At 40.1% G+C, this 21,639-nt stretch overlaps 1 protein-coding gene across 1 annotated transcript in view; it reads right to left on the bottom strand.

Annotated features, from left to right (window-relative positions):
- Positions 1–20,958, bottom strand: part of AHR (aryl hydrocarbon receptor) — a 60,314-nt gene extending 39,356 nt beyond the window's left edge. Inside the window, exons 1-2 of the mRNA XM_072328655.1 lie at positions 20,845–20,958; positions 14,147–14,334 (exon numbers count right to left, since the gene is read on the bottom strand). Coding sequence (XP_072184756.1) covers positions 14,147–14,334; positions 20,845–20,900 — 244 coding nt within the window. The 5' untranslated portion in view covers positions 20,901–20,958. The remainder of the gene's footprint in view (positions 1–14,146; positions 14,335–20,844) is intronic.
- Positions 20,959–21,639: the final 681 nt, after the last annotated feature.

Raw genomic sequence — 21,639 nt, 5'->3', positions numbered from 1 at the left:
TTCATTTTCATCCTGAAAGAAATGCAACCCACTTTAAGAAAGACAGCATCTGTAAGCTTGGGGGCCATTACCAAATTAATGGGAGATGGCTCTTTCTCCCAGATGATCTCACACAGAGAAGACATCATGCAGTTTTCAGTAGCACATGATTTTGAACAGCACTGAAAGACTGCAAAGGCCTTGTTGTTCTGAGATGGGTCTAAAGTAGTAATGATTACTGAACAATTCAACTTAAGTATATTTTCACTGCAAATATCCATTAGTATATAATTTGAATATATCCTCTTCCACCTTATTTCCCTCCCCCCATTCATTCCCACTGATGACACTTAAACCTACATGTATACTCACTGAGAGAGAAGAGGCAAAAAATAAAACATGGCTACATTCCTGCATGGAACACTTACAAGTATAAACTGGAAAAGTAATAAGGTAAAAGGCTACAAGAGACAGAGGGTCTTCTCAGTCCTTTCTTACCAGACTGGTTGCTAACTGTCAGATACCAAACCTCATACAGAAAGCAGCAAAAAATAGGCAATCAGCAGACACTGGATAGTCTGTTCTCATTTTTGCATTTCAGATATTTTCCATACTGCCTTAACTTTAAGAGAGCTTATCTCTAAAAGGTAATGGCCTTTCAGATGTCTTTGTCAGCACCAAAGATTCTAGTAACAATGATAATGAATTAGAAAAAGAAAAATCTGAAATAGGGTTTGGGTTACAAGGGACAAAAGTGAGAAGTAAATGACCAGTGTCAAGAGAGATGAGTAACATATGGATATTGTTGCACAGACACGATATCCCAATATACGGTCAAAACTTGGAGTGGCGTTAGAAATTTGACCGTACCTTCATATACAAACATGGCAGACTCATATGAACCCACCTGCTCCAGAAAAGAAATGCATTTCATGATGCGAGGCACTCCCTCAGCACTGCTACCTGCCGCAACACACACTCAGTACTTCTTGAAACTGCTCTAGATTTTGATTCTGAACACATACTTAGTCACATTTTACAAAGAGGCAGCACAAATCTATTTGGTGAAGAACAATCTATTTGTGTACACATGTATACACTTGTGTTCTCCCAGATATTTATTCTTTTGTTTAAAAAAAAAAAAAAAAAAAAAAAAAGGCATTTTATTATTTAGGAAAGTTACCCATTAGTTGGCCTGTATAGCAAAACATGAGGTCTCTTGTTTTTTCCTTTAGTATGCTCCCACTACTGTGGGAAACAGAAATTGTCTGAGAAGGAAACCACCTTGCATAACATTGTAGCCAAAAGTCTGCATAGTCAGCCACAGTTTTCTCTTTTTCCAATTATCAATCAACATTTCTTCTTGTATCGCTACTACAAAAAGGTTAAAATAGTAACGGAAACACTTTATCAACTGAAACTGTCTAATGACCTTTTTTCCTTCTGCTATGGTTTCAGAGAAACAACTACTTATTCTGCTCTTCAGATATGAAGCAAGTTCAATGTTTAAGTGCTGGTTTTAAAATATCTTCGAAGTACACAAGACAGACTAAACGCAATTGGAAAGTTATAAGCAACAGCAATGACTTTTTCCCCCTATTTTCATAACTAATTCTATTTTCAACACCTTACGTTATATCCTATTCCTCTATTTAAACTATCAAAAGAAGGGCAGTGAATCAAGACAGTTTTTCTTATATTACAGAGCATATAATGTTAAACAATTCAGCTGACTTACGCAAAAATGCCTGCTGTGTCCACAGAGCAAAATGCTTTCCAAAACATAAAGGGGAGTAACTCTATTATTCTCCCTACAATATTACACTCACATACAGTAAATGTTTCTCTTAAAAGCTTCAGTAGTAGCTTTGCATTCTTAAACATGGCTCAACTTTTTAGGGCTGAAAAAATAAGTTTTAAAAGCCCTTTACATAAAGGGGTCACTCGATTCTAAAACATTTTCCTAATGCTACAAAGATATAAAAAAACAGTTTTTAAAACTTACAACCTAAGAACTTGAAATTTAACCTGCATATAATTTTCCTCAATTTTCATAATACATTTTCTTCTGCATCGTTCCCAAAACACAACTTAGCAAGCCCTGAACTGTCGAATTAGACAGGTGTTAAAATCATTAAAATCATTACTAAAAAAAACAAAAAACAAAACAAAAAAACACAACTTTCTTGCTTTATTCATATTGCTTTTTAAAAGAATGAGTAACAGTGTAGAACGTTAAGTGTTTATCTCCCTTACAAAAGGGGGACATATTTTCAGATGCCACAAAGTGGTACTTAACACACTGCTATGTTTTCTTAAGTAGAAGGAAAATCAACAACTAAGTTGAACATGTTTTTTCTGAAGTGACTGAGTGATGCTGAACTTATTTCACGCCATGCTAATTAATCACTCTAAAAACATCATACTAAGTCAATAAGCATCTACCTCCAAAAAGGAGAATTCAGTGATTGCCTTTGGAACACTTAGTCTTTGTTCACACAAACACTTGCACTAACTAAGGCAGATGTATCCACACTGGTATGTGAGATGCTTCAAAATTATTTTATCTGTGGAGTTGGGAAAAAAATAAAAATAAAATAATAAGATCTGAAGCTGCCACAACACTACGTAGTACAATCTCATCCCATTAAAGCCTGTAAACATGTTCATGCTTCTTGTTTAGAACACTTTTTATTGCACTCCCAAACTGGAAGAAAGAATGAGATTTATTGGGTGCAGAAAGGCAAGCAGCCATTTTTGAGGAGCAGCGAAAATGCAGACAGGCTACAGTACAGGATTAGGAATAAGTTGTTGTGGTCCTTGTCTAAGAGGGTCATTGATAAACCCTGTCAAGGCATTTCTAAGCCTCTAATGCATCAGTACTTATTTTCCTCCACTTAAATTAGAGCCTGAGCAAATGAAATAGCTGAGTAAAAACAACTCTCATGATGGCTACAAATAACATTCCTATAAAGTAGCGGAACAGCAATTAGCATGCAGTGCTTTTATGGCTAGCCAACTGCAACTGGTCACCTGATGTCAGAAATTTAGTTATAATTATAGAATCACTCAAGTTGGAAAAAAACCTTAAAGATCATCGAGTCCAAACATGACCTAACCATTCCACCCTAACAAGCCTCTGATAAATCAGTTACTATTTATTTATTAAAAAACACCTATATGGAATAGAACTTCTTTATTTTGCTTTTATCAATTACTTTAAAACAGAAAAGTAAATTGCAGGAAATAAGCAGTTATTCAAATACATCAGCTCTCACTTGAGCTTTGAAGTTTAACAACCACACACCAAACCATATACTGCTTGTGGTTTCAACACTTGGAGGCAATGAACTCTTGTTCCGTTACTATCACAAAGAGGAGTCACCTGCTGAATCACCCAAACCATATTCTGATAGACACATTTCTTCTGATGTATTTCCCATTCAATTACTTGTCTGGGTACATCTTCCTTGGTTGTACAGGAAAAAAAACCAACACACACACCAAATGGAGATGTATGCCTGCAACTTACCACTAGGTTTATTCATATGACAATGCTTTAGCCACAAAAAAGGAAAAGAAAAAAAGCTTGCTAAATTATTAGATGTGAGAGATGTAGAATCAAAGACAAAGCAGTGATTTACTTCCTTCTGGAATTAGATCAATGGAAAAATGAGCCTAGATGCACAGAAGTACCTGTCTATCACATCTTTGTATTTTTGCACCTTTAAATCTTAAAGGTTTACTTCTCCTCTCACTTCCCCCCTCCCTCACCCCCATCCCCCTCTTCCCGCCTCATGCTTTGGAAAAATGAAAAGCTTATATCCCTAAAGCTAATCAGATATTTTACTTTGTTTTAAAATAATCATTCATTACACTTTTGATGCATCACTTAAGTAGAAAATGACAGCAGAACAGATGTTATGTATTTTTAATTAAATTCCAAATTCTGTAACAAATGATTGAACTCAGCTAAAAAAGCCTTTTTAGTATCTGCTTTCTAAGTTTTGTACACTAATAATCCTTTTTGGACCTTGGACCTGGCACACAGTGTATAACTTCCATCTTTTTTTTTTCTTTTTTCTTTTTTTTTAAAACATTAATAAGTACTGAATATGGAAGCAATACATCAGTTTAAGCTTCATCCACTTGATGGCTTGATTGAAATCTCATAGAACTTTGCCTGGGGAATTCCTGTGTGCTTTCAACTGAATAAAAAGAAATGGTCAATTATATTTCATATCATACTATGTAGTCAGACAGCTCAATTATTCTACTAGCAAATATGATGTTGAGTTTTGCTATGACTGTTTTAAAAGGGCATGGAGGTGAGTTTGGAAGGTTGCTTTACTACACTATTCAAGATCAATCCTTGCTTTATACGGGCCATAACAATTAAGCAATTCTAACAGAAATACCTCCTTATTTATATTGAGGCAAAAGCAAACATTCTACCAAATGAGATGACATCTTTTAACACCAACTCAAAATCTACCAAAATCTAACAGAAGACTTTTCTGAATGCCTGAAGCATGGCAGGGAAATCAAGTGAACTTCTGGAGGTTTGCTTCCCTTCCAGCTAAAAACAGTCTTCTGCTTGTGACACAAGACTTATTCCCAACTTATTTCACCATCAAGGTCAATGGACCCAATAAAAATGGAATTTTCATGTCTCCAAGGGCAATTAATTCCCATGTCTGATTACCCTCATGTTGAACACTATTTCCCGAATATCCTTAGCTGCAACTTCCTATATGTGAACTTCCCATGTTGTAACCTATAACCATTACTTGTCCTGCTACTGTACATTTCTGATAAGAATCTGCTTCCACTATACACACCCATTAAGTAGTCAGCTTACAGTGACATTAAGATCTCCAACTAGCTTTCTCTTCTGAAGACTGAACAAACCTAGATCTTTCAGCCTCTCCTCACACACAAAATATTTCGGCTCCTTATCTATATAGACTGCATTCTAATGGGCTTGCTCTAATCAGTGTACCTTGTTTTAGGAAGTTTAAAATTGTACCCAGTACATCACATGTTGTCTAAAGTTGCAAATAAAAGGCAAAAAACACTTGGCTGGATCTGCTGACCAGTCTCTTGCTAACACAGCTCAGGATACAGCTGGCCTTATTTACTGCAAGGTAACACATACATTACCAACACCTGTTCAAACTGTTGTCAACCAGAGCTCCCAGATACCCCATATTCCGCAAAGCTTCTTTCTAGCTAGACAGTCCTAAACCCATACTGTTGCACCAGGTTAATCTCAAGATGCAGGACTGGGTGTGCCTTTGTTGAAACACATTCCTGTCAGCTTGCCTCTCTGATTTGCTGAGGGCTCCAAAGAGCAACTCTGCTCTCTAGCCCATTGACCACTTCCCTCAGTTTGTATCACATGAATTGTTCAGCATTTGTACCACCCCAGTGGTACAGTGGTACTCAACCCTGAGAAGCATCACAAACTTTATGCTGCTGTGCACAACATGTGGAGCTCAGCGGTCCAACAAGATTTCTGCCCATCCTAAGTCCATTTATCCTAACCACAGCTCATGAGTTCAGTAAAAAGAAAACAATGAGACACAACACTGAAGACCTTGGGAATCAAGGGATGCCTACAGAAGGACACAATCATTGCATTCTACCAGCAAACTCTGGTGTGTTGCACACCAAAGCAATTTTTTTTTTCCTTTCACATTACTAGGTATAACACATTAACATTTATGCCACCTGTTTAGAATACTGACCAGAAATTAATATTTGCATTGTTCTCCTTTTTAAGCATCAGCAGATATATATCTACATATATGAATATAAAACCATGTGCATACACACACACGTTCCATCTGTCTACAAAGTTTCCCAACTAAATAGGTCAAGAAAAAAAAAAAGCCTTCAGTCTCAGTGGTCTTGATACATTTCTTATCACTGTCTAATAAAAGTGCACAAACAACAGATGGCACAGCAAAAAGAAGATAGGGAGATACCATTATCTTCTCCTCCAAATATAAACCAAATATTTACATTGCATATTCACAATCAATAAAAGGACATCATCCTTCAATTTCAAACCAAATGCAGACATCAAGAATCAAAACGAACGCACTACGTCTGAATGCTTCAGTAGAAAAGCCAGTACCTTGTGCTGGTCCACAGGAATCGTGTGTTGAACAAAGAACAATGGAGTCTGATGCCAGAGTCAAAATATTTGACTAGGCAGACCATGGACTTGCTCCAGTAAATTCCTACTTTATGCAATCAACTACAATTTGTCTTGAGGGTCCATGTATGTACATCTTTCAGCTTATTAGACATCATATTATGCCACGCATAAAATGTGCTATACAGAGCAATTCAAATGTCACATGGCTTGAATTTTAAGACACAATTATTCAGTGGAAAAAAATGAGCATCTCATTGTTCAATTAAAAGCAGAGATTATCATGCATCACTGAAGGCGACTAACTCCTATTTTTGTGTACCCTCCTTCACAGCTGGCAAGCAGCAAAACTACAAATTCTTAAAGAACTTTCAGATAAACGTCCTGGATTTTACAGTTAACTCCATTTAAGTTTCTAGAGTAACTACAATCAGTTTCATGGTTAATGTAACATCTTCTTAAAACATACACTTTAACAAGTTATCATCACACTAAGGTATAGGAAGTACTTGAGGTTTTCCCCAGAAAACTTTTGTCAACATGTTATCTAAAGCTGTGAAGAGCACTTGAAATAGGCTATTTTGCTTGCTTGCTTCATATCTTCTTAAAAAGGGTTTATAAATCAATTACAAAAACTGAGTGCTGGTAACTAGAACCAACCTCTAGTTACATAGTTAGAATTTCTGAAACAATTCACAAAGCAATCATTCATTAACTATTAATTTCTCTTATCAAAGAACTTCTGGAACACAAACTTTGTGTACTTAAGAACAACAAACAAAAAACTTTTTAGTTATGTTAACAATCTCATCACCAGCTAGAAAAATTAATATCTACAGAGCTCACTGAAGCAAGCAAGTCTTATTTCCTTATCAGAACACATATTAAAGTCAAACAGGAAAAGCTACAGCATTTCTCCTATTAACAAGTTCAAGCAGGAGAAAGAGTTATAAAGGCACATATTAAAGCTGTTTCAGAGTTCAGAGATTATTGGACTATTGATACTAAAGTTTAAACTGCCAGGACATATTTTTTTGTTTGTTTGTTTTTAAAGTCACAGTCAAGCAAAATGTACTTGCACAAATTCTACTGCAGCCCACAGAACACAGATATTGAAAGCCCAGTGCTACCTCTAATTATGCTTCTAATTATGCCTGCATTTGGAGGAGGGTTCATTCATTACCACAGTTTAAAAAACAAAAACAAACAAACAAACAAAAAACAACACAAAACCCTCCAAATCTCTCATCATCTTCAGATGTTAGTGTAAAAAGATAAAAATATTAGCAAAAACAAACAAACAAACAAAACATAGGATTTGGAATATATGGTGTCAGAAAAGTTGCAGTACTTCCTGAGGACATACATTTTTACCTTGTTACTTGTTTTGGTTTTGAATGCCATTCTAACCATAATGTCAGTCTCAGGATCATTTACCTGGTTCGCATTGAATAGTTTATATTTTAGGCTCCGATCTTGCAAAAAGGCAGAATATTCACTGCAACACATTCACAGCAAAGCAAACAGCAGTACCTTAAAACTAATCCGCCTATTAACAAGGGCTACAGAGACAAGCTAAATTCATACTGGGACTGGGTTTTTAAGAAAACATTAATTCTGTGGAACATAAGAGGCTCCTAAACTGATTTCCCATACGGTTTTGATTGAGAAATAGATATAGGACAGAGCTGAAGAGATAAGTATTTACTTTCCTTCCCTTCAGTGGCAGTTCTAACAATGATTAACAGTAACCACTCTGTTGTAGATAGCAAGGGGGGGGTTTGAACACGGCAACACCACTCCAATAATTCAGTACCAGCAGTTCAAGAAAATAAAAGAAACACAGTTTAAGAATACATTTATTATCACTGTTAGCAACCAGTTTCTTCCTTTTATCCTACAGACATGCTCAAGTTGCAAGATCTGATTTCTCTGATACAAAAAGAATTTGCCATTCTATATATTCTTTATGGGATGTTCTGAATGTCAGCTGTATCAGTGCATGGCAGAACAGAGCTGCCCAGCTGCATTCCCTGCCTAGCAACACAGCACTCCTAAAACATCTCTGATCAAGGTAAGAATCGGTATGTAACAATGAAAACATACACATTCTGGGATTGAAGGTGATGTCACAGCTACATGGCTTTAATCATTGTTTGCGAGGATCAGAATTTAGGACTTCAAAGCCTAAATCCCTACTTATGTTCTGTTATGTAAAATACGGGCTAAAATAGCCTGTAGCAGACAAGCCATAAATGCTTAGTAGGACTGGGCTGGGGTAGGGCAGGGAACAGGTATACAGAAGACAAGTACAGCAGTCTGGAAGAGAAAATAACTTGAATAGTATGGTAGTCTCATACTGCAACACCCACACAGTCTCAAGGTACACTTTATGTAATAATTTTGGATGGGGGCAGATGAGGAGAACTGCACTATATATACATACATACATATATATATATATATATATATATAATACTTTTCCTCCTTTTTCTTTGTTCCTCCAACTTCCAAATAAGATGCAAAACATGGAATGGAAGCTGCCCTTTCAAAACATACGCGAAGAAATCTGCATTACACAAATGAGTAAATATAATCATCTGAAATGAAAGCCGGTCAGGTTAAACCTGATGCAGTATCCTGGCCTTGGGAGGTTGAGTTTAAATCAGTTGTTTTGTAATTTGAGGTTTCTGTTTCTGAGAATATAGCACTTGTTGAGAAGGTTATCTATACCTGTGAGGTTGCAGATATACTGCAAATATTCTCAATTATCTGCCTTTATCATCTGTACATTTTAACTGTACATCTTGAGCCATACTTTTCAAAGCAGAAACCCCGTGCAGTCTGTTCTCTTGAATATGCAGTATGATAGACCAGCAGGCATTACAGGAAAAATACATTATATCAAAGAATATATTTTATGTGATGACAATGGGTGCATTGCAAATTTAAGCTATGTTATGCCAAAGAACGTGTGTTAATTATATCACAAAGTAAAATTAGGCAATGCAAACTTACTGGAAAAAGTTCTTCAGCATTTTGTTATTGCTGTGTTTGCCAGAATCACTTGCATACAACATAAGAAACCAATCCTGAACTAATTTTGAACAGAAACTTTCTTCTGTAATTGCAGAACACTATCCAATAGGCAAGAGAAAACAGCCACATACTTTAAACCACAGGAATTCCTAATGAAATGGATGAAAGAATAATTAATAAGCAACATGTTAAATTTTGTTTCTAATGTATCGATACACACATACAGCACAGCTTCTTCACTTCAGTTTCTCTCCTCGATTGTCATTATACCTTAAAAAACAAAATCCATCCCCCAAAATGTAAATAAAGGAATGCAAAAACACTAACTCTACTTTTATTCTTTTTTATCCCTTATCTCTTCAGCTACCTGAAAAACCCTGAGAAGACTCACTTGATGCATTCTTTCTTGCTGCAGTAAGGTATTATATGATGAACCGACAACATTGTAGGGACCACAGCTAAAGGTAAAAGGTTTGTGTTCTTTTTCCATTTTAGCAGGCACAAAGAACACAGGCTAAATGATTGTCCAGTTGTGCTCCGGATGCTGAACTTGCACTTCTCCCATCTTCTACCTCTATACATTTTTCACCGCTGAATGCACAAATGTATTGGCACTTAGCATCCAAACTGAATGAAGTAATACAAGGACAAATACAAAGTCATTCTTTACTGACAGTCAGCAAACACCTGCCTGATTTATCCCAGTCTCTTAAAAATAACAAGCTTGCCTTAAGCCACTTGCAGAAAGTATCTTACACACAAAATAAATACTCCAGCAGTGATTTAAGCTAACCTGCTTGACTTTCAGGACTGCTAATCTATCTAGTACATGCAGGTAGCATAGCACAGCTGAAAAGCAACACTGTCCCAAACCACTTCTTAGCTTTGTCTGGCCACGTGAGACCTTCAGTTTCATGATGAAGTAGACTTGAGAGTCATTGTTTTGTATATGTTGAGACTGGGAGAAGCACTCATTGAGACCAGCCCTGCAAAGAAGGATTTGGATGTCCTTGTGAATGAAAAGGTTGACATGAGTCAGCAGCGTTCTTACAGCCCAGAAGGCCAACAGTATCCTGGGCTGCATCAGAAGAACTGTGGCCACCAGGGAGAGGAAGATGATTGTTCCCCTCTTCTCTACACTCATGAGGTTCCACCTGGAGTACTGTGTACAGACCTGGGACTCATAGCCTAAGAAGGATCTCTAGAGCAGTCAGAGAGAGAGTCCAGAGGAAGGCCACAAAAATGATTAGAGGGCTGGAGCACCTCTCCTATGAAAAAACGCTGAGGGAGCTGAGCTTGTTCAGCCTGGAGAAGAGAAGGCTCTGAGGAGACTTCATTACGGCATTCCAGTATTTGAAGGGAGCTTGTGAGCAGGAGGGGACTGACTTAATACACTGCCTGATAGCAACAGGACAAGGGGAAACAATTTCAAACTAGAAGAGAGAAGAGTTAGATCAGATGCTAGGAGACAATTCTGTACTCAGAGTGGCGAGGACCTGGCAGAAGTCTGCCCAGAGAAAGTGTGGATATCCTATCCCTGGAGGTGTTCTAGGCCAGGCTGGATGGGACCCTGGGCAGTCTGATCTCATGGCTGGCAGCCCTGCCCATGGCAAGGCGCTTGGGACTACATTACTTTCCAACCCAAGTAATTCTATGGTTATTTTCAGCACCTACCAAAACTTCTTTCTTGACTACAGGGAACTTAATGTTCAAATTCTAGCATATTGTCAGAGTGCCTGACACAGGCAGGAAAAGTCACCTACCACCAGGTTAACCTGAGAGTGACCCAGTCACATTAACAACTTCTGCATCATTGAGCTGGTGTTGCTGATAGGCAATATACAGAAGGATGGCTCAGCAGCAGCCACTGAATAACTGAACAACAAACTACAACAACCAAGTGCAACTGCTTAGCAGAATATCATCAGTTACTAACAGAAGATGTTTATAAAGGTTATGGAAAAAAAAATGTACATCAGTTTCCCAGAATCTGGAATACGTTAAGTGCACTGAAGCTTACTGCATTTCAATCTTGACACCACAGAAAAACTCATCTGGCTTTAACTCTGGAGACAATTTTGTACTGTCTTAAAGACCTGGGAAGGAAAGACATTTTGTCTTTTACACTTAGCTTTTAAAGTAAGAACTAAGGATTTTGTAGACATCTCAGTGAAGCACGTTTATTCAAGTTGACATAACTTCTTGAGATGTCTTCCATAAAACAATTCCTTTTTTCATCTCCTCCCAAACTTCCACCTTAACAAAACAGACGTCCACTCTGGATTATTTAAACTTGGAAAAATGCAAGTGTTTTCTTTGAAAAAATATCTATTGTTACAGCAAAAACTTGGGTTTCCTTTCAAGCAAGATCATATGATTACACATTTATATTTTACTTTCCGCAGGAATTTACACACCCCCCTTTGCATCCTGTTATTCATTTAGCGTTTCCCTTCACTTCAGCATGCTACATTAATAACGGAGACCTGCTGGCTCAGATCAGGCACTCAAGGTGACAACCTATGCCCACTCATGCATTTATCAGTTATCCTATAAGGCTTTCCTCACTTATTTTTTAACAGCAAGAAACAAGCCTTCAAAAACCAGTTCTTTGAGAAGCACTGTACAGATAGATCATGAAACTAATTATCCTAGGGAAGCGGATGGGTTTTTTATTGTTCTTGTTAATTACATACTTTAAAATACTTCTTTCTCTTCTGGAAGGTCAATTTCAACTGAAATAAATTTTGTGCTACTTAAGTACTTTAAAATAGGAAAAAAGATTTTCCTCCTATTCGCAATAGTGAATTAGTCATTGTTTCAGATTGCTTCCTGATGTTTATCTTTAATCAATGCTAGCTTTTAAACACTTACAGATTGATACTGATTAATGATCTCATTTGCAATCTTATATGTAAAGAAATAGCAAGTCTTTTTCCAAGGAAAAAAAGGGGGAAAAAAAGGACATGAAAGCTTCATAGAAGCTATATCTGAAGGTATAAAATTTGGTTCATGTGTCAGACATTTGGAACTATATAACAAGACAATCAACATGAAGTTTATTTTTCTTATCAGAATTAGCAAAGTCCCCATCTGACAGTATGCTAAAAGCCGTAACACAGTTTTAGTTTGCTTCAACTTTGCATTCACAGTAGTTAAAATTGCAACTTGTGATGCATATACAATTTATCTGCTGATAACACATATCTATCTATTCATCACTATTCTAAGCATCTGAAAGCTGACTTAACATTCAAATTAGAAACAAGTAATAAAGTTTGGTGCAATGAGATTACAGGTTCATGCATGCTTTTTTACAGCACAGAACTAGTAATGCAATTACTATTTTCCTAGACAGAAATTATAGTATTTGCCCCTTTATTCCAGGACCTTCCAGTGCAAATTGTCAGAATGCAGAATCAAGCATTTCCACTACATGTGAAAGTGAGATCATCAATCCAACCCAAATAAGGCAAAAAGGCTGCAATCTTCTATTCATTTCTGAATACAAAATGTTCCTTTCAAAAAAATAAAATAAAATAAAAATTCAAGTGTGTTATTAAGATTGAATCTTCCTTTTCAATTCAGGAAAAGAACACCAACAAGATGAATAATTTCTTCCATTGCAATCAACGTGAAATAACATCTCACCAAGACTGTGATGAAACTGATGTGCCAACAGAAAACTTATTTCCAGCAATATTTTTTTCAACTAAGGATGTTTGCTACCATAAAATTTGACAAACTCAAGCCTTGAGGAGATCCCATACTAAAAACCATCCTACATGTGCCCAGAAATAAATACACTTGCATGCATTTGTCAAGCAATAAAATACTGGATATAAATGTACAAGCATGATCAAACTGAATCAACTGGTCTGAATAAATGAAAGAATTCTGTTGTCCTGCAGTAAAAAGTAAAACCACTGTAGGCAAGTTAGCTTTCTTCAGTCCTTTTATGCATGTTATGTATGGAGTCACTATCAAGACACTGAAACACCAAATCCTTAACCGATGAGGACAAAGGTTATTTTTGTAATAATAATAATAATAATAATAAAAAGAAGTATCCATAGTATCTGTGGCTATCAGTGTAATTCCATCTTCAGTACAGTATTATAAAACTTCTGATTACAAAAAGAACAATTTTATTTAAATACCAGCTCCCTAATGTATTCCAGCAAAGAAAAGAACTAAGCTAACCCTGCCTTTGACGAAACCAGCATGCACACAGTGCAGCCAACCACCCCTTTTCACCCTACAGAAGAACTCAGATAACGAAGGAGAGGGGTGGCACTCCTCTGCTACCTTTGAGGCAGTAGAGGAGGACATGCACTTCTGTCCTTATTACTGCCCTGAACACTGCTGCACTACCCTATCTAGAGCTGTAGTCAGTAGACACTGCCCACACAACTGGAGAACCTTAGCTGTCATCTTAATGCCTCATGCTCTGCCTTAATCAGGGCTTGAACACAGGCAAGACTTTGCCACTTTCTTCAGAAGTCACCTCCAAAATAAACGATGGGAAGAGGCATTAGCTGTTATTGAGTATAATATGAAATCCTTTTGATGCACCATTAAGCAAAACATACAGCTGATTGGAACTCATATGATATTTACTCAACTGTAATGGCTTAACAAGGGCTACTTTCAGAGGGGTAAATAATAAATCTCAGCTTATCATTTTTGAAAGTTTAAGAAAAAGGACTGGAAGACTCATTAAGAGCAATATTGCTTCCAAATGCAAACCTTCGAAAGACTGATGAAATTTAAGGACTTACGTTTGTTTTTCAAGCAACTGGAAAGCCTACTTTATACAGAAATATCGTATATATCCATACAATTTTATGATCCACTAAAATACAGAAAAGTTAATGATTTTGAGTACTTCAGTAGTGAACACAACCTGCAGTACAAGCAGCATTACACAGGCAGTCCTAAACCAAATAAATTCCCAACTCTTACCATCAAAAAAACTCTTGGCTCGCAAGTAACTGACGCTGAGCCTAAGCACAGACAACTTATCCAATTTGGCGATAACATCTTGAGGGAAAGGCAGAAGGCTTGCCAAGCGATCCAATTCCGCATTCAAACGGTCCCTGTGCCTCTTGGATGGATTGGATTTGACTCCTTCAGCTGGAGAGGGCTTTACTCTGTGGCAAAACAAACAAACAAAAAATAAACAGAAGTTCCTTCCCAACATGAAGGCAAATATTTGTTTTGCATTACAAACAACCTTCTAAATTTTAACGTGCAAAATGTTTTGCCTAAGTGACTTCTGTTCCTCATGGAAAAAAAAGTAGAATTCATCTCAGATCATTTTGCTTTTCTTCCCAACATACTCGCTGTTAAACAAATCAGTAAGACCTACCGTGGCTATCTGAACATGTAATGGATGTTTGCAAACTTAGATGTAGCATTTGTAAAGTCAGATGCCTTGATTGCTTTCAAATTATGAATTTGAACTTATTAATATTAGTGTACAAATTATTTGACAGTACAGTCAGGTTTTTACTTGAGTAAAAATTTTTAACAAATTCTTCATTGAGGTTTGGAACAGGCTATTGTAAATCAGATATAATAAAAGGTCTAGTAACTTGCTAGAGGCACTCAAAATCGCACAAGAGGAAATACAGCTCATTCAGCACGTAAAATTTTCCTTGCTAATACCACTGAACCCATTCTGTAAACTAACTCTTAGCTAATGGTGTTTCACTTGAGTACGATACAACAAAGGCATGCCTCCGTATGTTACAAACTACAATTTAAAAAGCTTTCTGTTACGAATTATGTGGTAAATTTTGCAAACTTGTCATATTCCTGGTCTCTCAGATACCTGAATGCTCATCCCTACCATCCACACACTTACTACAGATGTGTTACAATTCGGGCTGCTTACACAGGGGTGATAGCTCTGCAAGGTGCATCATTTCCGAAATGTTATCCAGGCAAGATAGTCACTTGTATATGATTAACCCAACTTAAATATAACTCTAACAAAATAAATAAAGCTCAAGATCACCAAACGTGACCAGTAACAACTAAAGATACCTCAAATATTTGTGTGTATAGCACAGCATTCATTGTAGGCACAGAACAACAAATTTCAAACTTTAAGCAAATAAAAGCTGTGTAACTGTCACTGAACAGCTCACTATTACTAAATCAAAGCATGTTTCCAAAAAGCAGAGGACCCCATGAAAACAGCTCACGACATGCCAAATACAGCAGCACTGAATACCAGACTTCTCTCTCTTTTCACACCTGTCCTCCCTTTTGCTTAAAACTTCTATCAGCGATTTGACAAGCTATGTTGAAACTACATGGAACTGGGCAATTACCTTGACAAATAACTCATTAGATCTAATTGTTTTTGAATTACTTTCATCTAAGTTTTTGCTTCCAAGTAGTCCAATGCATAAGGATTCCCCCAAATGCGGCACAGAACACTTCCAAACATTAAGTTGGCAGTATTTTCAGCACAGATCCTATCGTCTTCTCTCCTTTAAACCAAACACTGTTTGTCCCTAATTTTATTCACTATAACCCAACAAAAATCTTTGATTTCAATGGAACTGTCTGTGTCCATTCACTTACATAAACTGTTGATGCTCAGGGATGCCCTAGTTGCATTGCAGAAAATTACCTTCAACTATAATTAAATGCTACGTCAAGATTATTTTATTACTTTAAAAGGAAAAGGAAAAAGAAGAGGGGAAGGGGAAGGGGAAGGGGAAGGGGAAGGGGAAGGGGAAGGGGAAGGGGAAGGGGAAGGGGAAGGGGAAGGGGAAGGGGAAGGGGAAGGGGAAGGGGAAGGGGAAGGGGAAGGGGAAGGGGAAGGGGAAGGGGAAGGGGAAGGGGAAGGGGAAGGGGAAGGGGAAGGGGAAGGGGAAGGGGAAGGGGAAGGGGAAGGGGAAGGGGAAGGGGAAGGGGAAGGGGAAGGAAAGGAAAGGAAAGGAAAGGAAAGGAAAGGAAAGGAAAGGAAAGGAAAGGAAAGGAAAGGAAAGGAAAGGAAAGGAAAGGAAAGGAAAGGAAAGGAAAGGAAAGGAAAGGAAAGGAAAGGAAAGGAAAGGAAAGGAAAGGAAAGGAAAGGAAAGGAAAGGAAAGGAAAGGAAAGGAAAGGAAAGGAAAGGAAAGGAAAGGAAAGGAAAGGAAAGGAAAGGAAAGGAAAGGAAAGGAAAGGAAAGGAAAGGAAAGGAAAGGAAAGGAAAGGAAAGGAAAGGAAAGGAAAGGAAAGGAAAGGAAAACACTAAAGAAGAAAACAGGTTTTAATCTGACCTTCTGGGCATCATCTTTTACCTTACTTACAGGAAATTCAAATTCTCCAGTCAATCAAAGGCCAGAGATTGCCACACATTCAGTATCTCTCAAGTAAACAACAGTCCTTATCATCTAACAGCTGCAAAACAAGCAAGGACTTCTAATTCTAGTTTTACCACCCTAAAGGCCATGCTACTACAACATTAGCTGACTGTTTTCAGAGACCTGCCACAGACAATAGAAACTTCAATTGCATACGCTCACTATGTGTGCCCTCACTGGTATTAATAACACTACATTATTAAAAAGAAAAAGCACACAAATATCTGGGTTCTATTATTAAAAGGCCCAAATAAGGTTCAGTATTTATTGGCTAATTTGTATTTTTAAAAGGAAATTGAAGCAGTTCCTTGAGAAAAATGAAATGCAACACAGATTTATTTTCTTCCTAACATACAAGAAAACCTAAAATACAAGAAACTCCTAAAATATTAGGAGTTTGTCAGAATGGCTTTATTGCTTAAGGGGAAAAAAAGGGGGATAAGGGAGAACGCACAGGGAACCTCACTGACTGATTTAATCTTTTCAGCTGTGTGTATTTTCATTTCATCTTCAATACAGCGTATGTTAACATGTTATTCTTACGTCTGTTATTCAATTCAGCATGGGTCAGGTATATGAAACTCATCAGTTAAGACTGAGAAAGTGCTATGTAGGTGACGCTTTCCAAAATTCTCTATTTACTTTAACAACTGAAAGACTCCTATGAATACTCTTATCTGCCACACTGAATTCACCACTAAGGAACATTCAGCTGCTGGTTCCTTTGAAAGCAACAGATTCAATGCTGACTAACAATCCCTTTGCTCAAAAGATTTGTCAACCTGTATTGCAAGGGCAAGAGGCACTTTCCAGTGATTCTTTCAGCAGTTTTAGGCAGCAAAGGGATAAAGATGTTTTCACTAAAAATCTCATGTGCTACTCATCTGATGCTGTGCAACTGTTTGTCCTCCAGAAGCAGTCTGTTGCTCAGTTGCTCAGGTTGGCTCAGTGTCCAAATGACTCTGACAGAGTGATGGGGACAGCCAGAACACCGGGCAAAAAGCAAAATCTTTACACTCAGTTTTAACACCCTTCAATACTCCCTAAGATCACAAGCCAGGACTATCCAGAAAAACAAAAAAGCATGTTCCTAGCTGCTGACCATAGCATCTACATTTAATTATCTTCACTTGCTGCAGCTAGTTGTTGTTGTTTTGGTGGGTGTTTGGCTTTTTTTTAATGTTAGAAGTATCTTTGCACTGCTTTCTGAAATCACTATGCCTTAATATGTACTCTTAATTAAGGATCAACCAGCCAAACGTTTTTCTCTGGAATATTTAGTATCATGAATACATTTATGCTAACATGGAACAAAAGTGTATCATTTCTTATTTAGTCTGCTTTTTCAAGAAACATGCTGTTACGCTTTGTGTGCCTGCACAGTATGAAACATTTAAATCCCCCCCACCCCATTCCTTGTCTATTACATTCATTCCGTTATGCAAAACAATTCCTACCCAAACACTGAAAAAAGAAAAACAAAGCAAATCACAGCAGGACCGAGCAAGGAGGCAGAAAAGCATAGAAAGATAAAGACAGTAAGGTGAAACAACAGATATATAACGTCTTTCACTTGATGTTAGGATCTATCTCCAGTAAACTTCAATAAAACAAAGCATTTTATCCTACCAGCATGTAAAGCTGGCAGTTGAGTTAATAAGCAGTAGAGAAAAGGCATAGAAGGCCTTAAAAAGAAAACAGAAACAGAACAATTGAAGAAAAATTCAAAGCAGGGTCCATGAAGTGCGGCCACCAGGGGGACCCGCACGGCTCCACCACCCGTGGGAGGGAATCTGCAGAAGGCTCCGAGGTTCTAAGAAAGCTACATCTCACTGGAATGCACGTTGTCTATCAGACTGTTGTTTTATTTCCCCTCCAGATGACAAGATAACAGGATGAAATGCAGGAACAGTTGCCTCTTAAGTTTTCCCATTACTGCGTTTTCTTTTCAGCTGTGATATGGTGACTCCCTACTGGATCAAAACAACACACTTCTATCAGGCAGTTCCCTGTGAGTCCAGTCCTTTACATAGCCCATAAAGATAGGGTGGCTGGAGGGGGAAGCTTCTGATATCGGCTCTGAGTTACTGCCATGACTTAAAGCTATTTGCACCTGAAGCAGGAAGTAGTTCTTCATTTGTTTTAACCCACGAGCAGTACGGCATTGCATGAGCAGCTTCTTCCTACACACTGGCTGCCCATTGCTACAGACTAACAACAACCAGGCTCCCTTCACAGCTACATTTACAGCAAAGGAAACGTTAAAAAGAAGCAGCCTCTTCACAAAAGGTGCTACTCCCAGCAAACATCACTTCTTTCATTTTAAAGTTCTCTTTGAAGAGCTCTGAATTCTACTGGGAGCACAAAACACCAACTTCAAACAAACTCAAATCACAGCAGTGCCAAACTGTGGGGCAAGGAGCAGTGTTGGAACTGTTCCCTCCTTCCCCCCAGCCAGTTACAGGAGCTTATGGCCTCTCCCCCTACTTTTTAGCCCACTGAATGCTCCGTAATTAGCTATATGAGAAACCAGAGCCTTCCTACCACCCTCAGTGCCCTGTAAGGTTGGTCTAACAGCACAAGCAACCAAGACCCATAAATACTAGGAGAAGAAAAAGGAATACATGCAAGATAAATTCAGAATAATTTCTGGTAACTCCAACAAGACTGGCTAATAATCATGCCTCTTCTTATAATTACAGGTGAACAAGCTAATGCAAGTAGTTCTATGTGAAGAAGACACGTTTATCTGTCCCTTTGGTATCAAAGGGCAAAATCCCAAACAAATGGGCCATTTCCATTAGTAACAAGAACAAGCTCCAAGTTAAACTAATACAATAAGCACGGACACCAAACATAAGAAAACAGATAACGGAAAGAGATTACTGATGGAGATACAACAGTAATACAAAAAGGAAAGTTTCACATCCTCTAATCAAGACCAAGAATGTAATAGCCAGCCAGACATTAAGCGATGCGACCAAAAAGGCAGAACAGCTCACCCTTATGCAATTACAAGAATTACTTGCCCTCAGCAACCAACAGTTTGACAAACACTACCGATGAATTTCTACTTCACAAAGAGACAACACTAATTTCATTGTTAAAACCCAGACCTATAGAAAAGACTGATTCACTGCTCCTACATTATTGTTTGGAAATGAGTAATCAAAAAAAGCAAACACTGCTCTTCTCGTAATGACTCTATCTTCTAGCCAGGACTTTTTTTACAAGGGTATGTTTAGACTTTTTTGCATTAATTCGTAGACTGACTGTGTGCATGCACTCATTCCCATAGCTCCAGCCGTACAGAAGTGAGCACCCGAGCTGACTTTGCTCCCACCATGCAGTTGTCTGCTATCAATCTGAGAACACAGATTCACACTGGGATTTTATTAAATATTTGTCATTATCTTTAATGCTTTTGGAGTTTAGGTGATTATTGTACTACTTCAAGACCACTCAGAAATACAGTGGGATTTTTTGAGCTCTACATCACAGGTAATTTTGGTAGCAGCTCCGAAGTTCAGCTCCACTACTGCTTGCGACTGACTTCTCAGTCAATAGTGTGGGTTAAACTTCTCTGTCCTGAAAATCACATGAGATGAGGTTTTCAGCTCAGCCCGCAAAACCCAGGGCTTAAATCTACCACAGGTGTACAATACAAAAGCACTCAGACGCTAAGCAGCACCCCGAGTTTAAAAATAACACGACAGACATTTGTTTTTTGGCCTGCTTGGAGCAATCCGCAACACCCGCAGTTGCTCGGAGTGGAACCACCACCACCTGACGTAGCAACGGGGGATGCAGCCGGGCCAGCAGACCGAGGACAGCCCCGAACTGAGGACCGGGCCAACAACCCCCCCCCCCGACACGCCGCCACCTGAGCGGGGCCGCGCCGCCCGCGCCGGGAGCTGTCACCTCAGGTGCCTCCCGATCTAGGTCAGCCGCCTCGAGCCGCCGCTCCCTGCTCCCACCTCCGCGCTCCGCCCGCCAGCCGCGAGGGGACCGCGGTTTGGCTTTATTTTCATAAGAAATCCAAGAAAAATAAAAAATCTCGGGGCACCTCCAGGCACCAGAGAAAGGCGGGCCCGCAGCCCGCCCCGAACTGCCGAGCACCGCAGCCGGGAGCTGCATCGACACTCCGCGGCCGAGCCGGCGCCGGGAAGGGCGGGGGGGGGGGAAGCCCGCGCCGGGGCTGCCCCGCGCCGCGGTGCCCGGCCGGGACGGAGGGAGCAGGGGAGCCACCCTCGTCCCCGTCTCGGTCTCTTTCCCTCCCCGCCCCGCAGAGAGCCGCTTACATTTTCTGCACAGGTTTCCGCCGCTTGCGACTGGCGTAGGTGACATTGGGGTTCATCCTGCCGCGGCTCCAGCGCCCCGCACAGTCGCCGGCCGGGGGCCGCCTCGCTGCCCGCCTCGCCCCGGCTGCCGGGAGGGGGCGAGTCCCGGCGGCGCCGCAGCTCCTGCCTCGCCCGCGGGCCCCGGCCCTGCCGCCCGCAGTAGCGCGCTCACAGCGGCGGCACCTCCCCTGGCCCGGCGAGGACGGAGGGAGGCGGAGGCGGCGCGGGGCGGGGATCCCAGGTGATCGGCGGCGGCGACACCCACTCGCCGCACGGCGGCTCCGCACGGTACAGGTGTGAGGGCGGCCGGGTCTTCGCAGCGCCGCTCAGACGCGGGTCTTCCTACCGAGTCCACGCAGACTCTCGGCCGGCCTCACCGTCTCCTCGCCGAGCGCCTGTCAGTGTGTGCGGCGCCCGGCCGGGCCGGGCCTCCCTTCCCCGCCCAGCCCAACCCAACCCCGCTCCTCCCGCTGCCGCCACCGCGCTGCCGGCCGGGCCCGCCCCGCAGCCTGACAGCGCCGCCGCCCCGCGCCGAGGAGGCCCCTTGCGGCGGCGGCGCGGAGGGAGGAGGGGGCGGCCGCGCCGCCATGTTGGGAAGGTCAGGCGAGGGGACGGCGGCGGAGCGCCGCAGGCAGCGGGGGTTTGAGCCGGGCCGGGTAACGCCGTGGCACGGCGGGAACAAGAGGCTCCCCCCGCCTCCTGCAGCCCCGAGGCTGGAAAGATGCAAAGCGTGCTGCCTCCTAAAGGGGGGTGGGA

This window comes from Excalfactoria chinensis, chromosome 2, assembly GCF_039878825.1.
Source record: "Excalfactoria chinensis isolate bCotChi1 chromosome 2, bCotChi1.hap2, whole genome shotgun sequence".
Lineage (NCBI taxonomy): Eukaryota > Metazoa > Chordata > Aves > Galliformes > Phasianidae > Excalfactoria > Excalfactoria chinensis.
This window is presented reverse-complemented; position numbering and strand designations above follow the sequence as displayed.